Source organism: Anser cygnoides, chromosome 2, assembly GCF_040182565.1.
Source record: "Anser cygnoides isolate HZ-2024a breed goose chromosome 2, Taihu_goose_T2T_genome, whole genome shotgun sequence".
NCBI classification, from domain to species: Eukaryota; Metazoa; Chordata; class Aves; order Anseriformes; family Anatidae; genus Anser; species Anser cygnoides.
The window spans coordinates 33,955,319-33,983,153 of NC_089874.1; the positions used below are offsets into that span (position 1 = coordinate 33,955,319).

The 27,835-nt window shown below is 43.1% G+C and overlaps 2 protein-coding genes across 18 annotated transcripts in view; one reads left to right on the top strand and one right to left on the bottom strand.

The window, feature by feature from the left end:
* Positions 1-5,949, top strand: part of DNAH11 (dynein axonemal heavy chain 11) — an 80,725-nt gene extending 74,776 nt beyond the window's left edge. For 14 of the 15 annotated variants that reach the window (XM_066991810.1, XM_066991805.1, XM_066991812.1 and 11 more), the window contains 4 exons: positions 661-831; positions 958-1,077; positions 1,920-2,029; positions 3,476-5,949. The gene's annotated coding sequence lies outside the window, so the exon portion shown is untranslated. The remainder of the gene's footprint in view (positions 1-660; positions 832-957; positions 1,078-1,919; positions 2,030-3,475) is intronic. The other variant, XM_066991819.1, reaches the window with a different exon arrangement.
* Positions 4,441-23,051, bottom strand: CDCA7L (cell division cycle associated 7 like). Of its 3 annotated transcripts, none has more exons than XM_066991803.1 (9): positions 22,873-23,051; positions 13,085-13,225; positions 12,289-12,648; positions 10,704-10,778; positions 10,082-10,267; positions 9,413-9,544; positions 8,416-8,565; positions 7,475-7,611; positions 4,441-6,822 (listed from the first exon to the last, which is right to left on the bottom strand). In XM_066991803.1, the coding sequence occupies exons 1-9, from the start codon at positions 22,975-22,977 to the stop codon at positions 6,792-6,794; spliced, it is 1,317 nt and encodes a 438-aa protein (XP_066847904.1). In that variant the 5' UTR covers positions 22,978-23,051; the 3' UTR covers positions 4,441-6,791. The 3 variants fall into 3 exon arrangements, with proteins under 3 accessions (XP_066847904.1, XP_066847905.1, XP_066847903.1); XM_066991804.1 differs by having other exon boundaries at positions 9,413-9,547; positions 13,094-13,225; positions 22,873-23,048; XM_066991802.1 differs by having other exon boundaries at positions 9,413-9,547; positions 22,873-23,045.
* Between the last annotated feature and the right edge of the window lie 4,784 nt (positions 23,052-27,835).

The window sequence follows — 27,835 nt, forward strand, 5'->3', positions numbered from 1 at the left end:
ACGTGCTTCAGTCTCACATTTTCCAGGGGAGCTTGCACTGTGCATTTTTTGGTTCCTGTTCAGAGCGTGGAAAATTATTTATGGCATTCATCATTAATTCTGCTAAAGCCAAGGGCTGAAATGGAGCTGCATTACTGTTTTGGTTTCAGTTCTTGGTCATTAGTGCTGTTAGGAATTGTTTTTCATTTGTGTTCTGACTCGATTCCAGAGCAAGCCTGCAGGGGAGAGAGGCTCTTTTTGGGTTGAGACGTGCGTGTGCGTGCCTGCGCTGTATTCTGCCTAATGCCTGAGATACCAAGGACCGGGGGGAAGGTGGGAAGCGATGGAAGCTACTAGGCACTACAGAAATACAAATCATCATGCTTGCAACATGATCTCAGGGTACATCACTATAGCAATGGTCATCCCAAGGCCAGGGACACATTGGCAGGACTTGGTAGTAACATTACTTGGAAACTTAAGAGGTAAATCGAGGTTAAGTGTCAATTGGTTGCTGAAGAGTCAGCAAAGGTGGGAGAGCACTTCTGTTTTTTATCTGCTTAGGAAAGTGGGATGTTTGCTCACTCCTGTAGAATAAATGAGACTTTCAAAAAGGAGTTGAAGAGTTCCTCACAGCAGTGATTGCTAATGGGTCTCTTTGTATTGGCCTGGAAATGTTAGGAAATGTGCTGGGTGATATTCTGGAGATGCTTCCTGAGGAGTTTAACGTAGCAGAAATCATGCAGAACAGTACTGCCAGGAGCCCCTGTACCCTTGTTTGCCTTCAGGAGTGTGAAAGGATGAACCTCCCCCCGTCAGACATCTGAAAGTCTCTTAAGAGCTGGACTCAAGGCAAGTGACTTTATTATTAACGGTATTGTTGCTCTTGTATGAGTTTTGGGACTTTTTGTTGCTTGGTTTTGAAGTGAAAGAATAGCTGTTCTTTATGATGCCAGTATGCTTGTTATTGTTCTCCAGACAAAGGGAGAGCTGTTGTTTTCTCCTCACATGGAAGAGCTGCAGTCTGCACTCTTCTATGATGCTGTGCCAGACACATGGACTAAGCTAGCACCCATCTGCATACAGCCTTGCCCACTGGTAAGTACACTGCCCTATCTGCCAACAGCAAACTGTGTTTAGCTAGCTAGTACGCAGTTATTCCAGGGAAGTGCTGTTTGTTTCATTTTTGTCTAACACTTGTCTTAATGGAATCAGTTTTACTTTGAAGTGAGTTTTGCAGAAGCGCTAAGCACTTTGCTAAAGCAAGGCTTTGTCACCTCCTGTTGTCAGTAGTGGTAGGGTTGTTCAGCATCTTGCAAAATTCCTTTTCCCCTTGCCAGCAGCAGTATTTACTTGCAGGCAGAATGACATGGAGAAAAACAGGCAGTGTTTTTACTCTGTTTTTGGAAATTCCTTTGACATCTCTCAGCAATGTGTGCTGCACTAAGCTGTTATGCCGTCTGTCAGACCCTCTCGTGCTCTTGATTTGTATTTGTCCTGGCTTATCTTGAGGTTTTAAGTGCACCACTGAAGATGGTACCAGACAATTTGCATTTAAGAATCTATCAACTGTTGTTACCAATTTCAGGCAGTTTCTGAGCGTGTGCTAATGTGACTAATGGTGATGCTCAGGTTTCTCCCCGAGACAAACATTACACAACTGAGCACGCTCACATATGCTACAGTCAGCAACTTTACTCATGCTGATCACCTTCTACAATTGATTTCAGACTTTCAGACATGAAGACAACAGGGAAATAGCTAAAACTGTGACCTTATGCTTATGTAAGCATATACCTTCTGCTTACTTCAGCCATGTATCTTCTCCATAGACAAAGGAATAATGACTCTTGCACTGGAAGTTTGTAATTTATTTTGTCTAAAAAAAAAATCACAGTACAAACAGTTTAAGGCAGAAGCTTTTGCTGCTTCTCTGTTAGGGTGACTGATCTTCTGTGGTATGGAAAACTTGATGTCTGGACACAGGACCTTGTGCTGCCAGCAGTGGTGTGGCTTTCTGGCTTGTTCAATCCTCGGTCCTTTCTGACAGGTAAGCAGTGATGTTTATAAGGAACCAGGTATGTTGTTTCACTGCCAGACACTGATTTTTTATTTTTTTTTTTTTACCTTTGGTGTTAGCTGTGTTTGTGCTGCTGTTTGGAGAGTTAAGTGCAGTTTAAATGAAAAAAATATATATATTAAAAATGAGCCAAATATTTAAGCTGAATAGAAAAGTTAAGAAATGACAAAAATGGCAGGAAAACTAAGACTGAAATGCCTTGGTTGTAATCATGTGCTATAAATTAACAGCTTTTTTTTTCTTCTTTAGTAAGTCTCTCTTTAAAGAGAGACTCCTTTTTATCAGGGACCCCTAGCAGAGAGTTGTCCCATTTTTAAAATCCTATAGTCCAAGTTCTTCTCCTGTAGACTTTGTTATCAGAATAATAATCTCTTAAAAGCAGGGGGTACCCATTCGAACTATCCTTCAGTCCTGCATAGAAGCGAGAAGACAAAGCTGCTAAGGAAATAAATGCTCAATTTCATAGTTTAAAAAGGTTCAGTGCAAGTTTTCCTGCCAGAATCATTTAACCACTTCAGTGTGCATGCTATAGTACCATTCTGTTTTATTTGTTAGTATTAACTGACAGTTACCAGACTAAGTAGGGAAAGCCAAGCAGTCTGCACATCCTCTTTGTGCAGTTGTTGCTACAGTAGGGAATGAAAAATTTCCAGCAGTGTACTGATAACAGCACATATCAAATCCCATGTGGCCACGTATTATTCCATGTATACTTAGATAATCCTTTGCTAGCCTAGCCAAAAGGGGTCCAGGAGCTTACAGGACACTTTGTCCAGGCTGCCGTGGTTCCCTGAAGAAGATGGGCAGTGGGGGTCCAGGCCACATTTGCAGCCCAGCTACTGAAACATCTCCCCCTGTACATGGAGGCAGAAGAGGGAAGGAGCTTGAGGGCTGACAGCAGCTGCTGCTCTGTGCTGAGGTCCCCAAATAGTGCTCACTTAGTGCCACAGGCATAAAGAAACCCCAGGGTATTTTTCATTCCTCTTACCATCTGTCTCCAAACTTTCTGTTCAGGGCTCTTTTTCCTGTTAAGGGATGGGGGGATGTAAGGACAATAAGAAGGCTACAATATATTTTAACAATGGCTTGTTCTGAACAGGGACACAGCTAGAGAGAAGCCTGATTGTGGATCGCAAAGCAATCTTGCTCTCTTGCCAGCAAGCTGGGAGGTTGGTTTGTTCTATACTGTGCAGAACTTGTTTCAAAATAATTGCATTCATACTGCTTTTTTGCCTTATTTCAATTAATGGCCAAAGGGGAAAAAAAAAAAAAAGCACACACACACACACACACAAAAAAAGACAAAAACAGTCATTCTCATTCTTGTGCACAACAGGCCTGAGAAGGACATGTTTACAGTTCTGGCATCAATATTATTGTCCAGATACTGAATTATTGTGATTATTATTTTTAAAGCTGTTTAGCAGAGCATGGCATCCAAGAACAACTTGACTTTGGATAAGGTCTGCTTGACGGGAGATGTTACCAAAAAGACCAAAGAAGATTAAGGCCACAGGGAAGAAGCCTGTATTTGCCAGCTTTTCATAGAAAGTAAGAAATAAATTTCAATTTCTTGATCTCAGTACGCTATTACAGGGACTGCAGCTCCCTTCAAGTAAGTTCATCAGGAGCTGGACTCAAGTGCTGTGATCCTATGAACAGCACTGATGATGTTTAGGAATGATGGTGGATTGTCAGCATTGGTCCATTGTGACTTTAAATTTCATACCAGCTTGGTGTCCTTGTCACTGTCCGGAGTTCATGCACTTAAATTACTGTTAACTGAGACTAAACATAGTCTGCACTGTAGAAAAGCAGCAGCTCTGATCTAATTGAGGATTAGAAGCCTAAAGTCCAGAGATTTTAAACTTCAGTCTCTGATACTGGTGACCTATTTTCTGCAGCTCTTAGTCTTACCAGATGTTGGTAACCCGGATCAAACCACCTGCACAGCCCCGCCTTTTTTTTTTAAACTATTCACAAGATCCTCTTTTTTTCTTCCCCCTGGGCACAAAGTTATCACTCAACAAAGCTGATCTAACCCTTTTCATTTGCCAGATTATAGTACTTACAGGTTGTTGGGGAAACATACCAGGAAACAAGGAAATAATTGAGAATCCTGTATTAGCATGAGGTATGACACACCCAGACGGGTGATGCGTATGTACAACAAGCATAGCGCTTTCACCTGGGTTTCTAAGGAGTCAATTAGTGCAGGAGCTAGAACATAGTTTGAGGATGTCCCTGAACTTTTGGAAACCATGTTCAGCTGTAGAGCCATGTTTTAACAACTTGCAGAGGATAAACACTGTAGCTTGCACTTTTGGAACTTTATTCTTCGTGATACTGAAGTATCTAGTTTAGGAATGACAAGTAAGGCCAGCAGTCAAAACGTGGTTTTAATTTTAACGTAGAAAGGCTGTCAACTAAGTTACAGCTAATTAGAAGAAAGGCGCATGACTCCAAGAGGCAATTAGAGAAACATAACTATTACTCACCCTCTTCACTGGGCCTGAATGTAATCAAAGGAAAGCAACTCTTCTGAAAGGGAGTTGCTTCTTCAGGAGATAAAACACAAGGGGAAACCCAGGGTGGGGGATTGTGGTGATGATGAGCATGTAATTCAACTAGTGATTTGAAAAGGTAACATGGTTACTCAAAGGGCAATACTATTAATTCCGCCTCCAGCTATGAGGCACTGTGTGAGGCTGCAGTCTCTGTGCTTGTGTTGGTATTTGCAAACATAATCTTTCCTACCTAAACTCCTAAAATCCCCTACAAGCAACACTTTCTATGCAGGTTTATATTAGAACAAACAGTAAAACCTAGTACCATTCAGAAAGTGCATAGCCCTTCAGCAGTACAGCACTGATCTGTCATAATTACGCTGAAGCACAGTTAATGTCTCACTATCAAACATTCTAGTTACACTTCAGTGTAGTTCTCCAATTTTGGGAATACTTGACCACATACTAGTGAAGAGCTAGGAGAAAATCTGAGCATTCGGCTGTGTATGCCTGTGACCCAGTATGTGCATCGAAGTCCCAACTGTAGGCATTTTTCAGTTTCTGCTTTCAACAAAAGGGCACAGATAAAAACAGAAGTCCAGTCCAAACCTCATATTCATCTTCACGTTCATACAACAGATGAAGCAAGAGGCCATGTTACAACATTCCACATTAAATTTGTATGTTCAAGTGTAGTTTTAAATATTTAGCAATAAGCAACTGTTTAGATTTAAATGTTTCTGGTAATCTCTGTGCCTATGTTTACTGCAGGTGCCAGGTGGGACATCCAACTGGAGACCGTAGCTGAAATCCTGCTCAGGGAATCGAATCCAGCAATGCCAGTCATTTTTGTAAGAACTATGCCCCTGGATCAAAGGGAAACTAAGGATGTTTATGAACGTCCAATTTATAAAAGCAAAAACATTTGGACTTTTAAACTGAGAAGCAAAGAGAAGCCAGCTAAATAGGTTCTGACGGGTGTAGCTTTACTCTTGGCTTTTTAGGACTAAGCTTTCATGCTTAGTCCTGCTTAGTCCACGCTTAGTACATGCTGCTTTCTCAATCTGCCTTGTAGTTAAAGCAAAAGGAGAAAAACATTTTTCACAGTCAGCTAGAGCACATTTGCCTCACAAAAAAACCTTCCTCAGTATGACAGTTAGGTGCTATATTTCCTAATCCTTCAAGTGTTGTGTTTCTATGCTTTTCTATATAATTATTATTGATCTACAAACATTCCTTCATTACACCAGTTATGGGAAAGCAAATGCAAAACATTGTATCAGCTGAGTGCAGTTTCACTTATAAAATGTTCCTCTTGATTATTCTTTATTGTCTCTACATAAAATGAAATATGTATCTTACATAAATTTTAACATAATCATACTGCAATACAAACATATTGCTTAAACTTGTTTGAAAGCTTAGTTGCACAAATGAAAAAAAGATCTAACTATGAATTGTATTTCAAAAAAAACATTGTGAACATTGTGGTTTAAACCAATTAACTAGTTATGATTGCTGTGCTGGTTCAGGCAGCAGGTATATCATAAGATTTTTTTTAAAATTTTTCTTTATTTTTTTATTTTTTTACAAAACACTTCCACTTTCATGTTTCAGTGGTTAATTGCACTTTGGGTTAAAAAAAAATTCATCCTCCCACTGGTAGGTTACATCAGCTTTGGCTGGAATATAATGGCAATCAGATGAAAAGTACCCTTCTCTTTGCAGAGATAAGTTCTAAATATTACAAGTGGAAGAATAGGTTCAGAAAGCAAGGATTGGAAAATCGAGTCTTTGTGGTCAAATTGGAACAGAAGGAGTTTTGGGGTGTTGTGTTGTTTTGTTTTTGTTTTTTAAACAAGGTAGGCTTTATAAGTAGTTGTTAAACACCCTTTTTGCAAATTCACACAATTACATAAATAAAAATATTGCTCAAATCACCAAAGTTTTCCATCATGTAGTTGTGCAGTAGCCCTATTAGAAATTAACCACTCCAAGGTTCAAGAGTGCCATTCCACTTAACGTATAGGTCTGTGCACGTAGATTTCTCTACCAAACATTTTCCTGAGAGATCTTTTGCATAAGACCACATTAATCAAAAAGTTCCACACATAGAAATGTATATACTATACTCTAAAATTCTATCTTATATAAAACATAGTAACAACCTTTTGAAGTAAAAACTTGTGAAGATATTTTGCAGGCACAGCTTGAGTTCAGTGTTCTCAATTGCCATCCGCCAGTTGTTTTTGTAAACTAGAATACATATGAGAAAACAGTGTTAGTAGTTTTTAGGAAACTCAGATTCCCCATGAACAGGCGTTTTCCACTTTTGAAAATGACAATTTCCGCAACAACATTGCTATATACTAGAAGCAGCCTATACTGATTTCAAAATAGGGAAAAGCATTTCAATTTCTATAGCAAGTTAGTTGTTTGCACAGGGATATGACCCACTCCAACAAAGCTGATTTCAGCCTAGGAGAAATCTGAAGAGACTTTTTTTGTAAAGGTACAGGATCTGCCCCAGGCCACAGAAGTCAAGTGTTAAAGGGCTTCAACATTTTAAAAAAGGAACTAATATGACTTTCATCTTGGTTTAAAGCCTAGAAAGTAAAAAATTGTTATTAAAGCAAAACCACCCACGATTAAGTTTCCAGTAAGACTCCAAAATAAAGAAATACTCTGTACACTTACTTGTTCTCCCAGAGACTAATCCTCAAGCTAAGTGTAAGGTCAGATAGTAATAAGGACATGTAAAGCTATTTTGGAGTGACAGAGTCAGAGACACTTGTAACCAACTATGTCTGTAATGAAGACACGTTTCAAAAGAGCTCAGCTCAAGCCTAGGCAGCAGTCTTGGAGTAATACCTGAGCTCACAGGATGCCCACTGGGCACAACCCTCACCTTTCCAGGTATTCTTTCACATTGTTGTAGCCATAGAACTTTGCCAGGTGGATGAGCATCCCTGTGGCACAGCGACCATCGCGCCTGCGGCAGTAACTGCAGTTACACACCCCACGACAAGGAGGGCAGATCCAGTCCTGCAAGGAGGAGTGGGGGGAGTTAAAGGCAAGCAAAAAGTAAGGTTATATTCTCCTTTGCATTGCTCTACCAGACAAGAATATGGCTTCCTTATCACATAATTATTCAGGGTGAGATTTTAGAAGTCTGAATCAGAAGCCAACCACACTTGTTACAGTTTCCAAATTCTGCAGAATTAAAGATACCATCAAGTACTACTCTCTTTGCTTGAATACATTTTACTCTTAAGACTCGGAGTCCCTGGATGAATTTCTCAATATTTATTCAAAATAGACTAAAAGCAGCTGTAATACTGCCTAATGATAATCATCCTGTGCCAGGCTGACCCTAGTGAGCTTCCCAGAAAGAGATGGGTACCCACTGTTAAAAGTTCCATTAGATCTGCCTGCTGCACAGCATGATTCTTGAGACCAAACTAACCAGAACGTACACAAAGTCAGGCATCTCGCAGCTGCTCAACAACCGAACACGGAGGTTCAGGTGCTAACAGCCTGCATTACAGCGCATCTGTGCCAGCACACTGGAGACCTTAGTTCTTAGTCTTTCAGAATGGATCGTAAGACTGTCTCTAAAGCAGATGTGAGGGAAAGACCGTATGAGAACACACTGCGCATGCTCCTTGTTCAGCACCTTGCGGGGAGAAAAGTTGCATTCCAACAAGATCCATGTCAGTCATGATGGTACTACAGACCTTCTTATGCCAAAAAGCTTCAAACACCATGTTACCATAAGCATACACTCATCACAACTAGCAAATCCGTATTCATAATATTTTCTTTCCAAATCCAAGAAATGATACTTACTGGATCAAGCAGTGCTGATTTCACATCTTCCCCATATCTATTTCGAAGACACGGTCCACAAAACTGCCCCCTTACACCTCCACAGCCCTGGCTGCGGCAGATGGTCTTTGTATCAATTGTCTTTTGACGACACTGGTGGCAAGTACTACCCTAAAGAAGTTGGAGAGGAGAAATAAGTATGCTTGAAGGACCTTAAATGCCTGTTGCCAAACTTTCCTAATACGTCTGCTATGAGCAAAGCACAGACTTCAAACCAAAGTCAAGTCCAGCAATGAGAATCTTAGTAAGAACTGTAAGTTCTGTCATTATAATCAATTATATAGTATTTCATAAAACAATACAGATTTTACAGTGACAGTGCCTGTCCTCACTTGCTTTGGAGTCTCAGACTATCTGAACCTTATTGCTGCAGTTCTGATCACTCCTCCTTCCCCAATCTGGCAAAAAGCTTATGTATGCTTATGGTATACGCAGATAATGACCTTGTGACTCAGCTCTGCAAATACAGTGATGCATAAAACATAGTAAGATGATCATCTAGCTCTTGATGACCATTAATAATAGCAAAATAAGGTGAAAGAATGGAAGAGGAGCTCCAACAAATGCTTTGAAAACTAGCCAACCCCCGCAGAAACGTAGTTTCTAGGGGGTATAAGGAGTAGAGATCACTAACATTTAAGTGTACAGCCACCACAACAGCAAAAAATAAATTAAGCAAGAATAAAAGATAAGTGGGATTTCAACTCTTATCACTGATGAGTCATAGCTGTAACAACTTCCACTTAATTCTATGGCAAGGAAGCACTTTCCAGAGGCAAAAATTGTTGAGGTGTATTAACCAGCATAGGCAAGCCCACAGAAGTCTGGCAAAGCTTTCAAGCTGTGCTTGTGCTCGTAGCTGCCCTCTCCAAAACTTCCGGAAAGTACACCTTTTAGCAAGCGCCAGATGAACTATTAGAAGACAATAGATCCCAGAAAAAAAACAGCAGCTACTTACTAGAACTTTGTCATAGATTTTGTCTTTAACAGTGATTGCAATGTTGTCCAAGTCCTCATCAGTAATATCCTCTACTGGACGGTAAGATGAATACTTTGATGATCTCCTCCGTTTGCGCACGCCACAATTCCCCTGCTAAACAAACTCATCTCAACACCTCTGTGGCATGAAGACTCTGTCACCACACTTGGTGACAAATTCTTTCATTTATAATGCATATGCAGCCTAAAGGGGGTAGACTACATGTTTGTGGACCACTGGAAGAACAGGGAATAGAGCTGGGTTTCCATCCAACCCACCCCCCCAACTCTCTTCTCTCCCTCTCCTCCCTAATCCTCTCTCTACTCCATATACTATTTATTCTATGTTCTTCTTTCCCATCATTCTATCCTTGTTATTTCTACTCCCACTATTTTCAGATAATAAACACTAGAATAAGTAAACTGCCTTGTTATGCTTGGACAAGACAAGTCACAAGCAGAGCCCCACTAATGGATGAAAGACGGGGCAGGAAGGCCTGAAGGCAACTTCCTCTTGCTAATTCCAAACGAAAGGTTCTCATCAACTAACTTGCTGTAGGATATGATGTCTACTCTAAGTGCTGGCCAATAATCTATATGAATGTTTCCTAATCCCTGACTAGCAGAAATATCAAAGTCTGCCAAATACCATGCTCAGTCTTTTCTTTAAGAGGTTTTGTTGTTTGTAACTATGGAACTGTTCTGCAAATCTGATGGCCGACACAGTAAATTTTTCCAAGGCAAATTTCTCTGGTGGACGAGCATTTCTGGTTGGGTTCATGCGACGTGTTATCTGGCCTTCGGAAAACGCCCTCCTTGGGATTTTCCTCTGTTTCTAGAAAAAGAAAAAAAAAAATCTATAGACGGCATATTAAGATAGAAGCTAGTTCTCGCTATTCTTCAGCGCTAAAGGTTCGGATTTTCCCACAATCTAAACATACCTAAGGATCTAAGCATGTAAAGGATCTAAACAAAAAGGACAGCAACTACTCTTTCTAATCAGCACATACACAGGCATTTGTCTAGCATCCCAAAAGAACTTACAGGGCAAAAAATGACAAAATAGAACCTTGTCTTAGTCTTTTTATTTGTTCACACATTATCTTTTCAAAGTCCATTTCCTCACATAACCTTCGGCACTTGCATACCGACCAACAGCAAATACAGACAAAGTATTGCTACACCTTGGTGAAAGCGTTTCATGAAGAAAAGCATTAATCACAAGTCTAGCACAAATGTCTTTCATCTCTAGCCAGTGCACGAAGACTTACCGAAGGAGTCGAGGCAGGTGTCTTCACTGGGAACAGGTCAGGTACAGAATTCAGTTCTGCTAATAACTGGGCAAGCTGAAAGCAACAGTGATACCATATTGAAGTCATTCTGAACTTGCACATATTTGACACATCATCCCCTCTTTTTGTATACACTCTGAATTACATCTGAACACAGTAAGTTGAAGTGCCTACAGTATGGTTTTGTGCAGTGAATGCAGGTGGAGCTCATTTATCCCCAAGTGAAAAAAATTTTGCATACAAAACTAAATTCAGAGCTCCAGACAGTAACGTTAAATACCAATCGCTTTGCACACACCCAGCAACAGGCGTGCACATTCATTTGCAAAGCTATAAAGCAACTAGGCCCTCTAGTCCTTTCCCTAACCATGGTGTGTGCAGTATCAGAAGTACTTCAGCAGGAAGAGCTTGCTGCACCATGTGGGAGATGTCCCAGATGTGCACTTCAACAGAAGTGGTGGCTGACAGGTCCAAAACAATTCGGCCTTGTTCTGGAAGGCCAGAATGAGGCTACTTACCAAAAAGCCAGCAACAGAAAGGGTTAGCCAGGCTACTAGCCACTAGCTCCTGGTTTAGCCATGCTACTAGTTGTCTCTGACACAGCCAGAGCAATCACGAGATTAGCAGCACTTCTCAATAAATGCTTCACTGTGGTGTTTATTATGAGTGTCCTCAGCTAGGACACTACTGAATTTTACAGTGGTTGAATTGAAACGAGAAGGAAGGCTGGGAGGTAAGAAGGAACAGCAGCAAGAACACAACAGCAGTGAAGAAAGAAGGTAAGATTAGAAACAGATACAAATTAAATCAAAGTTTTAGTTGGGAGCTGCAGGCCCACACACCCAAGAGGTGTACAGAAGACTGCCTGGAGGCTGCAACATAGCCTGGAGTACAGTAACACTGAAGGAGTCACAGAGGACACAAAATGAATACAGATTTGCACAATATTGTAATAATTAAGAGGCCTAGTAGAATTTTAGACAACAGAACAAAAAAATGTTCAGGAGTGATCAGAGTCTCACTTCTCCCTTATCTGTATGCACATAAACACACACTTTCAGTAGTTATATAGCAAAGTATAACTGTAAGCATCACATCCCACACAACTGAAACGTTCATAATCCTCAGTGGTTTTGGGTTGGCTTTCCAATCAGTAACTGCAGAAGATCTCTCAGACACAAATGGAAAGTAGAAACTCTATTGCACAAACAACACCGAACCACCTGAAAGGACCAGCTGGTTTTCTGACAGGTTCTGAATATGGCTGTGACCTGGATATCTAACTGTGTTCACATCCACATACAAAATGTTTGGTTCGACATTGCTTTTAAACTTGAGTTGACTAGTCTTACTTGAGACTATTCTAGCAGGAAATGTCTGAGTGCTGATGGTTCTCCAGAGTCCTCCCTGATTTAAAAAAAAAAAAAAAAATCTACCTCAAACCACCATGAGATTTTCCCAGAGTCCCCACACATCACCAGAAAGGACCCTAAAATTCAAGTGTGCCAAATTCAAGTGCTCAGTTGCCGATGTCTGAGAACAAAGAACTGTTCACAAGTCTTACCATGGCTTTATTTTCTTTAATATTCATAGCTCTTTTAAGCAGAGCACTGGAACTTTCTTCCTGTGTTTCTTTAATGTCTTCTTCAGATTCTGAAGCAGAGCCGTCTAGTTTGTCCCATCGCTTGCAATTTCTTTCTTTTGAAAGAGCAGTGGGGGATTTACTGTCCTTTATAGGTAACTTAGAAAAATCCTGTTCAGGCACTTTTTTCTCAGAAGACTTTCTGGTTGGAAACTGAAAAGCAACACGAAGACCAAAGCTTCTTCTCTTGGGGGAAACTTTCTTCTTTGACTCTTCCTCCTCTTCTTCCTCAGTACCCAATAAATTATCACGTTCTTCATCGCTCACATCTGACTCCATCTCCTACAGGAAGCAAGAATGAATCTATGTTACATTTTGCTGCTGTGACGCACAAAAGGGCATTTTTTAATCACTAATTTTAAGCAGCAGCCTCTCCACCTAAAACGCTGTTATAAATTCACCTAAATCAACAGATTTTAAAGAGCTACTAGTATGCAAGCTCTCCCAACACAAAATCTTCACGTCAATGTTGTTTGGTATACCAACAAGGCTGTCTTCAGAGGAACAGCATTGCCTATCACAGTCAGTCTGCAAGCAGGGGGAGAAGTTCTCATTTCTGATGTTATATTGCATTAAATAAAGGTCTTTTTACTTTTTCAATGTAATATATATTTTTCTTCGGTATGAATAATGAACATCACAGTCTATCAGAAACCTGCTTACTGGAACATGAAGTTTACATGGAAGAAACAGAAAAAAAATAATAATATGTACATACTGCCTTTACCAAAACTCCTTTTTTCTTCACATCCACTTCACTTGAAGCAAAGCCTTCAAACGCTTCAGTTTCAGAGTCAGTGTCTTCAGTGAAAATCTTCTGCAGTTCTTCTGTAAGGTATCTGGGCTGATATTGAACACCCTGTAAAAATACCAGCCAGCAGGTATGAGAAACAGTCATACACAAAGTAGTCACCCAGTCAAAATCAACAGGTTCTAAGGCTTAAGGAGGTACCAGCTAGATTGCATGTACTGTGAGAACACTTTGCAGACAACACTCGTCAAAATAAGAAAAAAAAAAAAAGCAGAAGACAACATTCAGAGTTTCAGCACTGAGTTATTTTAACTTTTTAGGATTTTTTTTCCTTCATTTTGAGCACAGGACAAATTGAGCTGCATCTCATGGTAGAAACTTTCTTCTTCACTTCTTCCTCCTCCTCCTCTTCACTACTACTCAATAAAAATAAATTATTCTTTTCTCTTATTTTTGAATTGCCAGGTTGTTGTGCTTGTTTCTTCTGGATTTAAAAAAAAAAAAAAGCAGCAGGCCTTAAAGAAAAAAAAAAGAAAACTACAACAAGACACAAACATAGTAAGAAAGAACCCTCCCTTTTCACTTAACAGTAGAAATAAAATCTCCTTTGGGTTTGCTGCTGGAGCGTTTGCTGCTCCTTCTCACACTACTAACATCATTACTGAAGCAGCAGATACCAACACAAAAGCAAAAAGCCTTCAACAGTCTCACTACTATCCCTCCACCTTCCCACTTCTCAACTTTCTATTTTATCATTCAGACGTGTTCCAGCCTAGACAGATCCCAAACTTCTGTCTACAGACTAGGAAGTGAAACGTCAGTCCATGAAAAAAAGTAAGTCTTACTAGAACACTTCCCACGATATACACACACATGCCAAATAAGGGATAAATCCAGTGTTTGGTTTTGACATCTCTGAACACATTTACTAAATCGGAAATATATTTCCACACTTCTAATCAATATCAGCAGAAGGCCATCTGACAACTCGTCCCTGTAAGTCCCCTGAAAGAAGTGTTCATAGTAGGCATGTTCACACCACACCTGCTTTTTGAGAGCCTGCAACATTCACTTCAGTTTGTTTCCCCAATTTTCCTCTGCTATTTCTTCCTCCCACGCAAGATACAAAAATGACCTTTCATATGATTCAACTGCTAAATATCTTTATTCTTCCTTTCAATTCCCTCCCTTCCCCGACTTTAATTACACACTTCTTTACATTAAGATAATATCTGGCGAAAAACAGATACAATACATTGAGTGGAAAAACTTACAGGAGAATGGGAGGGGGAGCTACTGCATGTGTTGTTTCTTTACGCTTAAACATCTAGAAATTATTAGGGGTAATTGGAATGAGTTTTCTCTGAGCAAAATTACTTTATTCCTTTGTTGATAGCTGCAGTGCAGCTGCTTGAGAAAGGAACAAACACAATAGGGAAGTTACTTTAAAGTTAAATTGCATTTCTCGGAGGGAAACTGAAGTTTGTATGTGTTCTGTTTTCCTGAAATTCCACAATGAAGGTTAAGGGGTGGGGGGTGGGGAAAATCTTAACCTGTTTGTTCGCTAAAGTGACTGAAAATAGCACACCTAGAGCTAAGCTGTGTTACACCTATGAATAATGGCCTATGCATGGTGAAATAAGCATCAGGGATACCTATAGCAGAAACTGCTGAAACTCAGCAAAGCACAGAGATTTCTGCAGTAGGACTGCAGAAAGCCTGGAGGAGAAAAAACAGACACACACAGGTCAATACTTATGAATGTATTTGTGCATCGACGCCCAAGGGAACACCCAACACACAAACATCCCACTCATCACCCCTGCAAGGCAGCTGCCTCGCCTCCTCCTAACCATCACCGCTTTTTCTGAACTTCTCATCATTTTGCTCTTTACACCAAAACCTTATTGTTTCTTGCAGATAAAGTACCCGTGGTCCTTCACAGAAACAGTGCTGTCTGGCATCATAAATGGATGGAACCCAGGAGGGAAAAAAAAATGAAGATTTTTTTTTAGAGTAACATTTAGTAGCAAAGGAATTAAGCTCTCAGTGATTTAAAATAATCATTAGCCCAAGGCAAAAAGAAATGGTGAGAGAGGCTACACCGCCAGCCGTAAATCCTGAACAAGTCTCACTTGGGGCAAGGAATATTATAGGATTCGCAGCAACACACGTTAATAGTACCTAGTTCCTGCACAACATTTTCCATCAGAGGATTTTAAAACGCTTCACGGCTCAGATCGTTACCATAATCTCCTTTTTACACGTTAGGAAACCAAGGCAGAGAGAAGCAATGCAAGGCGCCTGCAGTCACCAAGCAGGCAGCAGAAGCGCAGGCTGCCGCACAAGGCTCTTGCACACGAGCAAGCCACCTCCGGGTTGTCCCCAGTTCCCTGGCACTGCCACTGAGCAACAAGGTCGCAAAGTGACTTAGAGCCCGGTATATTTCACTTGGGTTTAGTCACCGTCTATCCCTATAGCACAGGCTGCAGCTCTACTCCGAATCCACTTCCACGCTTTGTACAAACCTCTCCTGACAGCGTTCCCTTCTGAAGGCTCAGAAGTAGGACGTCCTTGAACAAGCCTCGTTCTGCTTGTTCCCTTTGCTAATGCTAGCCATTGACTTCAGCAACTTTTAACCTGATGGGCTAAAAACATAACACAGACATTCTCAGTTTTGTTATTACGGCAATGGAAGGACCTTGGCTATGACGTAGCCAACAAAGGTATCTTTTAGCACACTGGACCACATTAAGTATGTAATTATAAGCTCCTAAAAGGCTGAAAACAGAACTTCCTGGCAGCCAACACAGCACATCAGTTCTCCTTGCTTGGGGATTCAGCTGATACTTCCAGTTAACAAATGAAAAAGATTGCAAAATATCATTTTTTTATGATAATCCACGCTATCTCACCACTAAGACACCAGAGAACCAGCAAATCTCACAGAGACGGCCTCTGGGGCCACCACCGCTAAAACAGCAATTTCAGTGAAGAAACAGCAACAGAGGGATATTAATTTCTGAAAGAAATACTTTGAAGTTTGCTGGGATACTCACAAAACCCATCTATTTTCATGCCTTTCCGCTGTCCTGTTTATCCAGTGCACGCTACCCCAGGATGGCCATTTTCTCTCTCCTATTTGTGACACCTACCTATTCCACCTAGGCTTCCCTTCCACTGAAACCCATTTTCCTTTTCATATTATGAAACAGTTTTAAAAAGCAATCATCGATATAAGAAAGAACAGACAGTTTGTATAAATGTATTTTTTAATATGAGGACTGCAGATTCCTGGTTTTGCTGTGAATTTATGGCTTGTGCAGCCTGGACGCAGGCTCAGAGTACAACTGCACCAGGAGAGCACAGCCAGGCTATGGCAATCCCTTCCTGGAATTATTCCTGACTCTTGGGTATCAAAACTACCATAGCTGTCCTCTGACAACAACCTCTGTCTGGAAGCATCCTCTTGGAACCCCAGAAAATCTTCCTTGTCGCCTGAGGCATTAAAAACGTCAGCCACTTCTTTGGGTATCTGTCTCCGATTCAAATCAAGACAGAAGACACAAGTCAGAGACACCAACTTCACAGGAAAACAAACTGGCAACAGCACAACTTTTATTTTTATGCTCCTATTCAAGCGCAAGTATGTATTATAAAACACGTCACGCTTAGCAGAACTGCGTCTCATTTAGCTAAACTCCAGGATATTTGGTGCAGACTGTTTTAATCCCTTAACGCAGATGCCAGACTTGGGACCAGGGAGGGGATGCAATATGCAGGCTGTTAACTCCACACAACAGCACTTCTCAGGCACAAAAACGTGTGTGCACCCTTGCAAGTGCATGATCACGGCAGCTTTCTCTGCAGCGAAACCCATCTCACTATCACTACTCCTCATCTCACTGAGCCATGACGGCTCAGAACTGAGGATCACGCATTCAGACACAACGAAATGATGAACAAGTACAGAGAAATCTTACCATTGCATCTGGTAACAGTACCGTTACTTATTTTAGCAAACACTTAGCTAATTCCAAAAATAAAACCAATGCAACTCCTCTTTCATCAGTGCTTATCCGGGGTTCTTTCTGAGATACTCAGTAAGAAAGTGAAAACCCACACTGATCGAGAACATCTCTTGTTTGCCAGAAGCTCCAGATCGAGCCATCAGGAGGCACTGCCAAAGGCAGGCTGTGGCACTTTTGGAGGTGACCAAGTTCACCACGTAAGAGTTCGCCAAGTTCAGCCCCAGCTCCAAAGGAGACCCATGTCACCAGAGCTGAACATTTCCCACTGTCAGGTACTCCATCAGCCACTTCTGGCAGGCCTCTCTATGTAACAGGCTAGTAAGGAGCCTTCAGCCAGGTCTCACCTAGGCCATTTTAGGATTTGGTGTGTGGAAGGATAGGATGAGCGAGAGAGAGAGAGAAAGAAAAAGAGGCAGAAGGCATTGTTTTGTGCCAAGGTAACTGCCCAAAGGCAGATCATTCTCCAAAAGTAACACTGCTTATGAGATACCACTTCTGTTAGAAGATCAAGCAACATCTCGACCAAGACTTTGCTCCCTCAAATAAGCTACAGCTAATTTTAGTCTTGCTTTGCTTTTACAAAACCAATGTAGTCTGATTCAAAACTGATTTACCACTCCTTGAGCAAGAGCAGAATCCACCTCTATGCAACTGACCCTTGCAGGCATGTAACGGCACGACACAGTGCTCTGCTGCAGAAGTCCTGCTGTCTGTGTTCGAAAGCTTTTGGATATTTCCTTATCCCCGTCTCTTAAAATGAACAGCCAGAGTCCAGCCCCATTGCTGTGATGGAATTCTCTCAATACAGAGCAGCCTGAAAAACGAAGCATTATGCATTTTAATGGCAAAACACACAAGGAGCTGTGAGCCTCCTTGCTATGAATAAATTGCTTCCAGGAGCCACTGCATTAGCTCTCGCGCTATTGTACAGCGAGTTAGCCACTGCTGTGATTACTGTATGCCTAACTAACTCCTTCTTCTTCGTCTATTACTTCTGCATCTGCACCAGAGGAGCCATTATGGGGGTGTAATTACTGATTTTGAACAAAGAAAAAAAATGCTTTCCCAGTATTAGACCTTTTTTGATCTTTATGCATTCTCAAATACTAAGGTACTGATTTAAGTAACTTACTGCAGAACTTCGAAGAGTTTTAGGTTGCGACTTAATCCCCACACTCTGACTACAAGAATCCCATTAAATCATTGGCGAGCCCTCATTTCACCGAAATGGCTCAATTTAATAGCAAGGAACACACACCAACACACATAAGGTGGACATACTGCAAGAGTTTGAAAAGAGTACCCTGGCAACCCACATTAAAAACTGTGTTCTTAGCACCAAGAGCTGTCATTTTCTTCTTTGCCTGCTTTAGAATATACGCTTTAAAATATTTTGACCTGTTTATTCAGTTTATTCATGATTTACTGACTACCGTGAAGAACAGATACAATGCTTAGCTGTGCAGTTAGTCTTCCAGTTTGACCTTATAGTATCTAAAAACCAAAGAAATAGCAAGTTTTTATTCATTTTTTTTAAATAAACATAGGAAAATGAGAGCTTAGAATATGGACAAAAGGGTGATACCAAATTAGAGTGCTTGACCAAAATCTCAGTTATCTCTACAAATATTGGTAGTTTTAAAGCAGAACTCTTGAAGGTGCCAACCGCTAATTTACATAAGATTAATTAAGACTTGTATTCCTACAGCACCATGTCTGTCTGCAACGTCAGAAACGTGCTTAACACAAGTCTTATTTCAAACAGCTCTCAGAAGGTAACAGGATGTGAGTTACTGAACTATTCTGCTCTTATACAGGGGTGAAGGCTTTAGACAGTTCTTATTTGCTGTAAAAAAGCTGTGCCTCTGATCTTCTAAACAGGACTTTGCTGATCCTGAAACTCTAGACTGCGGGTTTGCTCACCCACACCAGCACGGCACACACACCAACTCATCACACACACCTCTGCATCTTCCTCATGACCAAGCTCATTAACAATATCTTGCATCTGAAATCACAAATCGAGGTCATTCCCAACATCAGCCCACTGCCATCAGCAGCCAGATCTCAAACAGCGACTTGCACTGGAAACCTCTGCCACAATGGATCCTCCATTACTCACAGTGCAGTCCTGGAAGCCCCAGGCTTTTTCATTGTTAATTTTCAATTAAAGCACATTCAGAAACTGATTTATAATCAGCAACCAAGCCCATCATTGCAACTCTGTCAACAAAGTAGCATACACCAAGGAATAAAATACACACATGCTTGAAGAGAGATGTTAAAATATTAATCTGTTCTAAGCACTTGAAAGATGCAGGCACTTCAAGACAGGGTCTTTTTGCTGCTAAGCCTCTAAAAAATGTGACAGAAAGGCAGAGAGGTGATGAACATTTCAAGCTTGCACAGGGAAAATATTTCAACATGAGAAAACCCACGGGTTCAGAGAAAATGCAAGTCTGCTGTAATGTTGCAATTTGAGAAATGTTGTCTTTTGAAGATAACAGCTACAAAAAGCACTGAAAGTCTAGTGAAAACTGGAAATAATTCACAGCTGCAGAGAAAGTCTAAATATCATTCCCGGTAAGAAATCGTATGCCTATCAAGTTCAGTTATTTTTGCAAATAAAGTTACAGTTACTTGGTTATAACACCCAGAAGGCACTTTTCAAAAGCAGAAGAAAACACTCCCTTCTACAAACAGCACACAATCCAACAACTTCCAGAATAACCACACCTAAGTATGTTTCTTCAGCAGAAGATCAAAGTTCATTATATTCCCGTTGTCATTTCTTCTCTCTGAAGAAATATTGCCAGTACAATCAAGGCTGCCCTCAAATCTGGCAGCCTGCAGTGAGAATTACTGGGAACTGGGAGCATTTAAGCTCATTTGTGTCCATGCAGGCTGACAGACCTGTCAGCAGAGGCAAAGCATGACGGAGAGGGAAAACAAGGCTGAGAGGGATGTCAGACCTGTTTCCACGATGCTCTGGCACTCAGCACATGACTGACAGAAAGTAATGCACCTGAGGTCTCCACCAGTCACAACACGACTTCTCTCACCGCCGTCCCCACAAATTCCACCTGTCTCGTTAGGCAAGGAGAAAAAGAAGAGCCCGAGGTCAGACATTTTACTTTCCGCATCAACAGGAAGAATTCTGGCGTCTCAATTTAAAACTCAGCTTTACTGACACCAAAGCCAAGCAACTTCCCCTCCTGCAAGCCAGTGCCCTGCTAAGCCAAGAAGAGGGCTGCCTGTGTACACACCCTGGCTTCTGGTAGGAGTCTTCAACATTGTTTGAACGCCACTGTCAGCTGTATGCACAAATACCCCTTAACAGTTTAAAATATTGGTTTTGTTGACAATTGACCCACACCAGCACTTTCTTCTGTAACAACATATCAGGAGAATGTCATGGGTGAGAGAGCACAGAATGATGTAACCCACTATTTTTGCTTCTACCACTAAAAAAAGAAATATTTCAGGTGTCTTCCCCTCATTGAAATGTATACAATGCATTGACAATCCTCTGTGAAGCAGAGGACGGGTAATTTCAGCAATGTTCAAACTTTGTTTATTCATTTTAGTCCAACCGAAGTAATCCCAGTTTAATATCAAATGAATATTCACACAACCTAAACTTGTGCAAACCTGCACCTCCATCTCGTGCTGGAAAACCTCTCGACTTGTTCCAGGCTCAGCAGGCAGGCGAGCCCAAGGAACGCCACCCAGGGCTACAGGCGCTGCACTTGGCGCGCATCCCCAAAAACAATTGAGCGGAGAAGTGCTCCCAGGCTGACAATTATCACCAGCATTGCAAGAATAGAGGGCCCCAGCCAGAACGCTGATAGGTGCCAAACCAAAACCCCAGAACTATTCACAAGTCAAGATCCCAGTCTTTCCACTGGAACCATAATGGTGAACAGCATTGTATGAATGCTTAATTTTAAACATCCTACAAACATGACAAAGAAACGGAAGGCGGAGGGAAGCCAGGTCACGTATTGCTGTGCAGAAGGATCACCCAACTACACACATGGTCAAAAGGACTGTGACCACCATCTGACCAGCCTGAGACAGAGAGAGGAACAACGCTCACCCCAACGAAATATCGGAAGACAAAGATGATACCAGACGATCACAGCAATTTCTCAAAAGCATCAGGGCACAAAAGCCTGGAACCTGGACAGTGACGTATACCTGGCACAAGGTAGCATGATGAAAGGCAAGCACGTGTTCAGAGAAAGGGAGAAACTCGCCGAACCAAACCATAGCAACAATTATTTCTAAATTAATTTTGCATAATTCAAGATCATTCCTTTTTATCTGTGGTGTCTAATTGTTTTCCAGGTCCTGGTGTTCCAAGCAAAGCACTTTTGTATGACGCCACTGCCACAAAGACTTGGCCACCACCCACATTTTGACAGCACACGCAGAAGCAGGCACAGTGGTTCAAGAGAGTCTGTAAAACCATGCCGCTTCATGGGAATTCAAGCATGCAATGCATCCCCTCTTTGTGTCCAGGCAGCCAGTGCCCAGGCCCTTTGGGTGCCAAGGCTTAGTCCATCAGTGCCCCTTAAACAAACCCCAAGAACTGAAGCGGTGGTGCCAGAACCTTTCAAATCAGCCCCTGGGACAGGGACCAGATCCAGCCGCAGGTCTCGCGATTCAAACCAATTCTGTACCACTGACTTGGCAGTTCTTTGCAACAGGGACATGTGTTTACTTACAAATTTACTTACTAATTTACTAGTCAGCAGATGCCACATCGCTTCAGAGAGACAAGGAAGCCTTGGCTGCCAAGTCCTTCTGGCTCAAGCCCGAGTGACACCCACCGCTTGCTTACCAGTGAGCTGCAAGGAACAGCGAGAGCCAGCAGAAGACCACAGCCCAAAACAAGCCCCCACAAGAAACGTGAGAGCACTGACAACAGATTGCACTTCTCTTCCCTTTGCTGGGCCTTAAGGAAGCGTGATGCAACAGCTTTTAAGTATAGCAGGAAGGATCGCTATAGGATCGGAGGTGAGAAGTGCCAGATGCATCCAGTGTGCCATCGATCAGGGCTCCCTAAGAGCTCCCCAGACTGGCATGCGATGCTGTTGCGCCCGCTCTGCACTGGAGAACGTGGGGCTGTGCACAGCTGGGAGGGTCACCGAGTCCCTGGGAGGTCAGAGGTACCACAGAGGTACCGACAGGCATCTCCACAACACTCCCGTATCCTTCTGCTGCGCAGCCAGGCACGCAGCCCCCTTACCTGCTGTTTCAGCAAAAGCCGATTAGCGTGCTGATAATTAAATCTGGTTATCCTGCCTGCCTCCCACCGCCTCGGCGAGCCCTGATGCTTGTTGCCTCCCGAGACCCGGGCCATACAAGCAGCCTGGCGCATCCACGCTGAGGCCAAACCCCACTTGGGGGCACGCTGGGGGCCCCCCCAACCACCCGCCCGCACCCCGCGATGCAGCCCTGCGGCACCACGACACCACCCCCCGCGGACAACACGCGAGGGCACCACCAACCCAACACCCATTATTCCTGAAACTCCCGCTCCCAGCCCCCAGGAAGCCCCTCCCCGGCCCGCAGCGCGGGTTTTTGGGCAACCCCACAGCACCGCGGCGCCCGAGCTCCCCTTGCACCGGGGCCGGGGCCGCGCCACGTGGAGGGCCCGGGCGGGTCGTGGCGCCCCGGGCCCCTCGCGGCCGCCCCGGCGGACAAAGGCCGCCTCACCTTGCCGCGGCCCGCCGCCGCCAGCCTCACCGGGCCCGCCGCCGCCGCCGCCGCCGCCGCCCCCCGGCCGGCCGGCCCCCGCCGCCGCCGCCGCCGCCGCCCCATCGCGCCGGGAGCCGCCGGAGGAAGGAGGGAGGGAAGGAGAGGGAAGGGAGGAGCGCGGGGGGCGCCGCCGCCGCCGGCTGCGCGGGCAGCGGGAGGCGGGCGAGGCGGCGGCGGGGAGGAGCCGGCCGGCGGCGGCGGGAAAGGCGGGGGTGGGCCCGGCGCTGAGGGGCGGCCGCTGAGGGGCTGCGGGGAGGGACCGGGGAGGCGGCGGGGAGCGGGGTCCGGGGCGGTCCGCAGCCCGTCAGGGGGCTCCCGTGGTGTGGGGAGGGATGGGCTCGGGGCGCAGCCCCTCAGCCCCTTCCTTTGGCTCGTACGCGCCCCGTGAGGCCAAAGCTGCGGTCTTGCCTGGCTCGGGGCCTCCCTTAATTTAAAATGTTTATTTCTGTGCTACACGCGTGAGGTGTTAGCCTTTGGAAAGCGCTATAAAAGGAGATGTCACTTCCAAATGTTGAGCGTTCCCAAACCTCCCAAGTCCTTTAACTTACAGTTATCATGCCAGTGAAATGTGAAGATGAAACCAATGTGAGGCAGCGCTGTTCTTCAGCAGCAAGTCAAGAGTTCAGATTCCATAATGCCACAAATGGTGGGATGGAAATCAAATTATTAAAAATGGAATGGGAACACGCTAATTTTTAAAACATCTTTTCTCCAAGCATTTTCCCATTTTACTGTATTCTTCTGGTGTTCATCTAGCAGGAAGAAAAATGAACACAAAGACGTGGAAACTACTTTTCTTTGAATAACCTTCTCTACTCCTCAGCTAAGCGGTTCGGTTTTTATAGAAACTTGGAGTATTTCACGTATACGTGTATTAATCCAAAGGGTTGCTACTAGGTTAGGCACTTTATCCGATGGTTGCCCAGTAATTCAGTAAGAGAAACAGCCCTTTGCTGGTCCCAGCTGCATGCCCTGGGCAGTGGGGTGGAGGTCAGTGCACCCCTTCACGCTGTCCCATGGATGCTGTGAGTCTTGGGGTGCTCAAGGCAGTGTGAAACAGGCCCAGAGGAAGCCTGCTGAGATCATAGATCATAGAATCATTAAGGTTGGAAAAGACCTCCAAGATCATCTGGTCTAACCATCCCCCTACCACCAATGTTACCCACTAAACCGTGTCCCTAAGAGCCAGGTCCAACCTTTCCTTGAACACCCCCAGGGACGGTGACTCCACCACCTCCCTGGGCAACCCGTTCCAGTGCCTGACTGCTCTTTCTGAGAAGAAATGTCTCCTCATTTCCAACCTGAACCTCCCCTAGCACAACTTGAGGCCATTCCCTCTAGTCCTATCACTAGTTACCTGTGAGAAGAGGCCGACCCCCAGCTCCCCACACCTTCCTTTCAGGTAGTTGTAGAGAACAATAAGGTCTCCCCTGAGCCTCTTCCCCAGACTAAACAACCCCAGTTCCCTCAGCTGCTCCTCACAGGACTTGTGTTCCAGGCCCTTCACCCTTTCATAGCCCTTCCCTGGACATGCTCCAGGGCCTCAATGTCCTTGTACTGAGGGTCCCAAAACTGAACACAGTACTCAAGGTGCGGCCTCACGAGAGCTGAGTACAGGGGACGATCACCTCCCTGGTCCTCCTGGCTACGCTATTCCTGACACAAACCAGGGTGCCATTGGCCTTCTTTTTCACCTGGGCACACTGCCAGCTCATGTTCAGGGGAGCATCAGTCAGCATCCCCAAATCCTTTATCTTTATCCTGCAATTTCTGATGGTGCAATTTCCAGTGTGGCTGTAACTAACTTTGTTCTTATATTTAGGGCACGCTTTTGAATGTCCCCCTCACTTTTCCCATTCTTGCATCTGAACGTTTCTCCCGTGGTGACCCTGAGGAGTGTAGTTCATCTTGACAGTATTGCAGGCACACACACCTCCTCTGCTGGGGCTGAAGCCAGCTGCTCCTCAACCATCTCACCAAGATGGCGTCCGCAGGCGGCTGATAGGTAAAGAGCCCTCTCAGGGTCAGCAGGGAAGTACCTTCAGTGTCTGCAGTGCCATGAAATGCATGTCTTAACTGTTCTCTCCCTGAGATTTGAGAAGATAGAAGAAGACTCAATGGCTATGTGTAAACCAGGGGATGTCAGGATAAGGTCTGGGGGCATGTTCCACACACAAGTTTCTGTCTAGCAGCATGGGGGTGTGCTTCCACAAGGCCACGGGTCTGGATATTTGGACTAGGAAAGTGAGGCATTCATCTGCCCTCTAATCTAGCTGAAGTAAGCCTATGATTAGCCTATGATTACGCTTACTTCTATCTTAGAGGTTTTGCATTGATAAAAACAAATCATATGAACTGACTGTGTTCCTCCATGGCTTGCCTTCAAACCCAGTGGTGGATTACCACACTAAAAATAAATTCAGTTGTTTTGACTATTTTAATATTTTCTGAATATCATAGAATTATATGTTTTATATATAACATTTTAATTTAGGGGAGAGCTTCAAAATGCATTGTGCAGTTTGCCTACTATCATGGGTTCCCGGTCCTGACTATGTATTTTAAATACTGTTCTGTAAATATTGACTTACAATAAAAGTCACAGAAAAGTAATTGTCTTGTGGGAAAGCGAAGGACAGATGAGAAATGATCTTTTTCTGCCGTTCTCTGTAAACCACTCTAAAGTGTGAAGGAAGAGCTGCCACATTTGCCTCTGTGCAATATAATATCTGATCCTCGGTATAACACCCACTAATGGATTCCCAAGGTGGACTACCCACTGAAGTTCTTCCAAGCCTTTATATTCAGGCCATGTGGAGAGTATTTGTTAGAAATGAATGTGAGGAAAGTAGTTACATGCAAACAAAGAACCGTTTAGCCAAAGCAGGCCATTTAAATACTGGTTTGCATTGCAATATCCACTATAGAGGCACCTGCAGTTGTCACTCAGACTGCAGAAATAAGAAGCTTTGTGGATAAGGTGGGGAGGAGGGAGTTAGTAGCAGACGAAATGTGGGAATTATGTATAATATCAGCAAAACCAAAATGAAGACTTTTTAAATTATGAAAGAATAAAAATCTCTTGTGCAATGTGGAGCTCACACATTCCTGAAAGATGTGTGGTTTATGTATTTGATTGCTGACCCTGGGTTTGGTTCTTTTGCTTGTCCTCAGCAGTCTACATTATGAAGCACTTCATTTGTTAAAAGCTGTCAAGATGCTATCTTGGGTTGTGAACAACAGGTTTGAAATGATTGCGTTGACTGTCCCACGCTAAACTAGAGTGAATAAAATTGCATTCCATTACAATAGAGATGTGCAGCCATTATGCTGTTACAAATACATTATGAACCACCTGGTAATATCGTGTGCTATTTTATGCAATTTGGTGCTTTGTTTCTCTTTTTCTGTTAACTTTCCGCTTCATTTTATACTTTCACAACCATTCTCCTTCCCAGCATTTTCAAGCCCTTTGTGCCAGCTGTTGCTCTTTACGTTGCTCTTTTAGAAATGAGGTTTTGAAAATTCCCTTAGTTTAATTTGTCTGAGGTGGCACTGCAAATACTTATCAGCGTGGATTTTCTGTCACTGAATACCTGCCCATTTTCTGTATCTCTTTTTATATTACTTCAAAGTTTGTTTTTCTAATCCCCGCTAGCTTTCATGTTTTTGCCCTGCCAGTGGAATCTCGTCAGCTGCTCAGATGAGGTTCAGCCAGATTCCAGGTACACTTTACCTTCAGCTGTGTATATTAAACCTGATTTTTTTTGCAATGACCAGGTCCAGAATAGCTTCTGACCCTGCTCATCGTCCTGTGAGAGCATTGCCAATAATGTCTCAGTCCAGGACTTCAGACTCTTAAACTGTATAATGAAACTCATAAAATAAGTTTTATTTCAGGCTCAGTGAGACCATTATAACTGGACTATAACTTCCTGAATGGAACAGATATGGACTGAAGGAATTACTAGCTGCTCTGAATAAGTATCCAGAATAGCACTTCTATCAGTTTATGTGGACCACCTTAGTAACACGCAGATGCACAGTAAAATTACAGAATAGGGCTGCCATCTCTACAAGTGGCCTTGTAAATGAGAAATTTGTTTGCTGTTTGTTTCAAATGAATAGATACCCTTGTAGGATATACTTCTGGACTTTAGTGCTGTAAATTCACCAAGCTGGGTAAACACAAAAATCAGTTGTCACTCCTGAGCTCTGTTTTCACTGCCCCCTCCAACAGTCCCTAATTTGGGGGCCATTGTAATCACGACTGGGGGTTTCGCTCCTATCTTCCTGCCACCACATTTCTCTGAGACCTGTCAAGCATTTTAAGTAGCATGCACTTTCCCACACTTCTCAATGAATGCTGACATACCTACCTTAAAAGGATTACTTTCTGCTGAGAGGAATTGTAATCCTCTTTTCCTGCTCTGCAAATCCTCTAGTAAGTGTAAAAGAAAGGCCAAGATCTGTTCTGCTGTGCAGGGCAATTCATCATCTCAGAAGGTATAGAAGAAAACAACAAATCTGAGATTTACTTGTGGTCACGCTTTTCCAGGAGCTGTGTGCCTGAGTATTAACTCATTGACATTTTCCATCACTGGTTTTGGTTCTTTAATTTTTTCTGTTTTAGTTTCTAATAGCTATATGAATACACACACCATTGCTACATGAACGGTGCCCAGGACAAAGCAATTCTCTCAAATGTTGTCTACAAAGAGCTACAGATGCTGAACGGCCTTAACTTGAACCCAGTTTTTAATATGATGTATTCTCTTAATAAGCCACAGAAACATAACTTTAACTTGCATACAAAAACTAGGATTTTTCTGAACTGCCTAAGGTCAATGTGCGAAGCTAGTGTTGAAGATGGTGGTGGTGACTTGTGCTCCGAGCACAGGGTGTGGGTCAGTGGTAGCTG

What these genes read in the sequence shown, in the direction of transcription:
- CDCA7L (XM_066991802.1), bottom strand. Translation starts at nt 22,977, where the DNA reads ATGGGGCGGCGGCGGCGGCGGCGGCGGGGGCCGGCCGGCCGGGGGGCG. An exon ending in AAGGAGTTTTGGTAAAGGCA is followed by an intron (nt 12,649 to 13,084) that starts GTATGTACATAT and finishes TGCTTCCTGTAG; the next exon opens with GAGATGGAGTCAGATGTGAG. An exon ending in TTAAAGAAAATAAAGCCATG is followed by an intron (nt 10,779 to 12,288) that starts GTAAGACTTGTG and finishes TGTTGCTTTCAG; the next exon opens with CTTGCCCAGTTATTAGCAGA.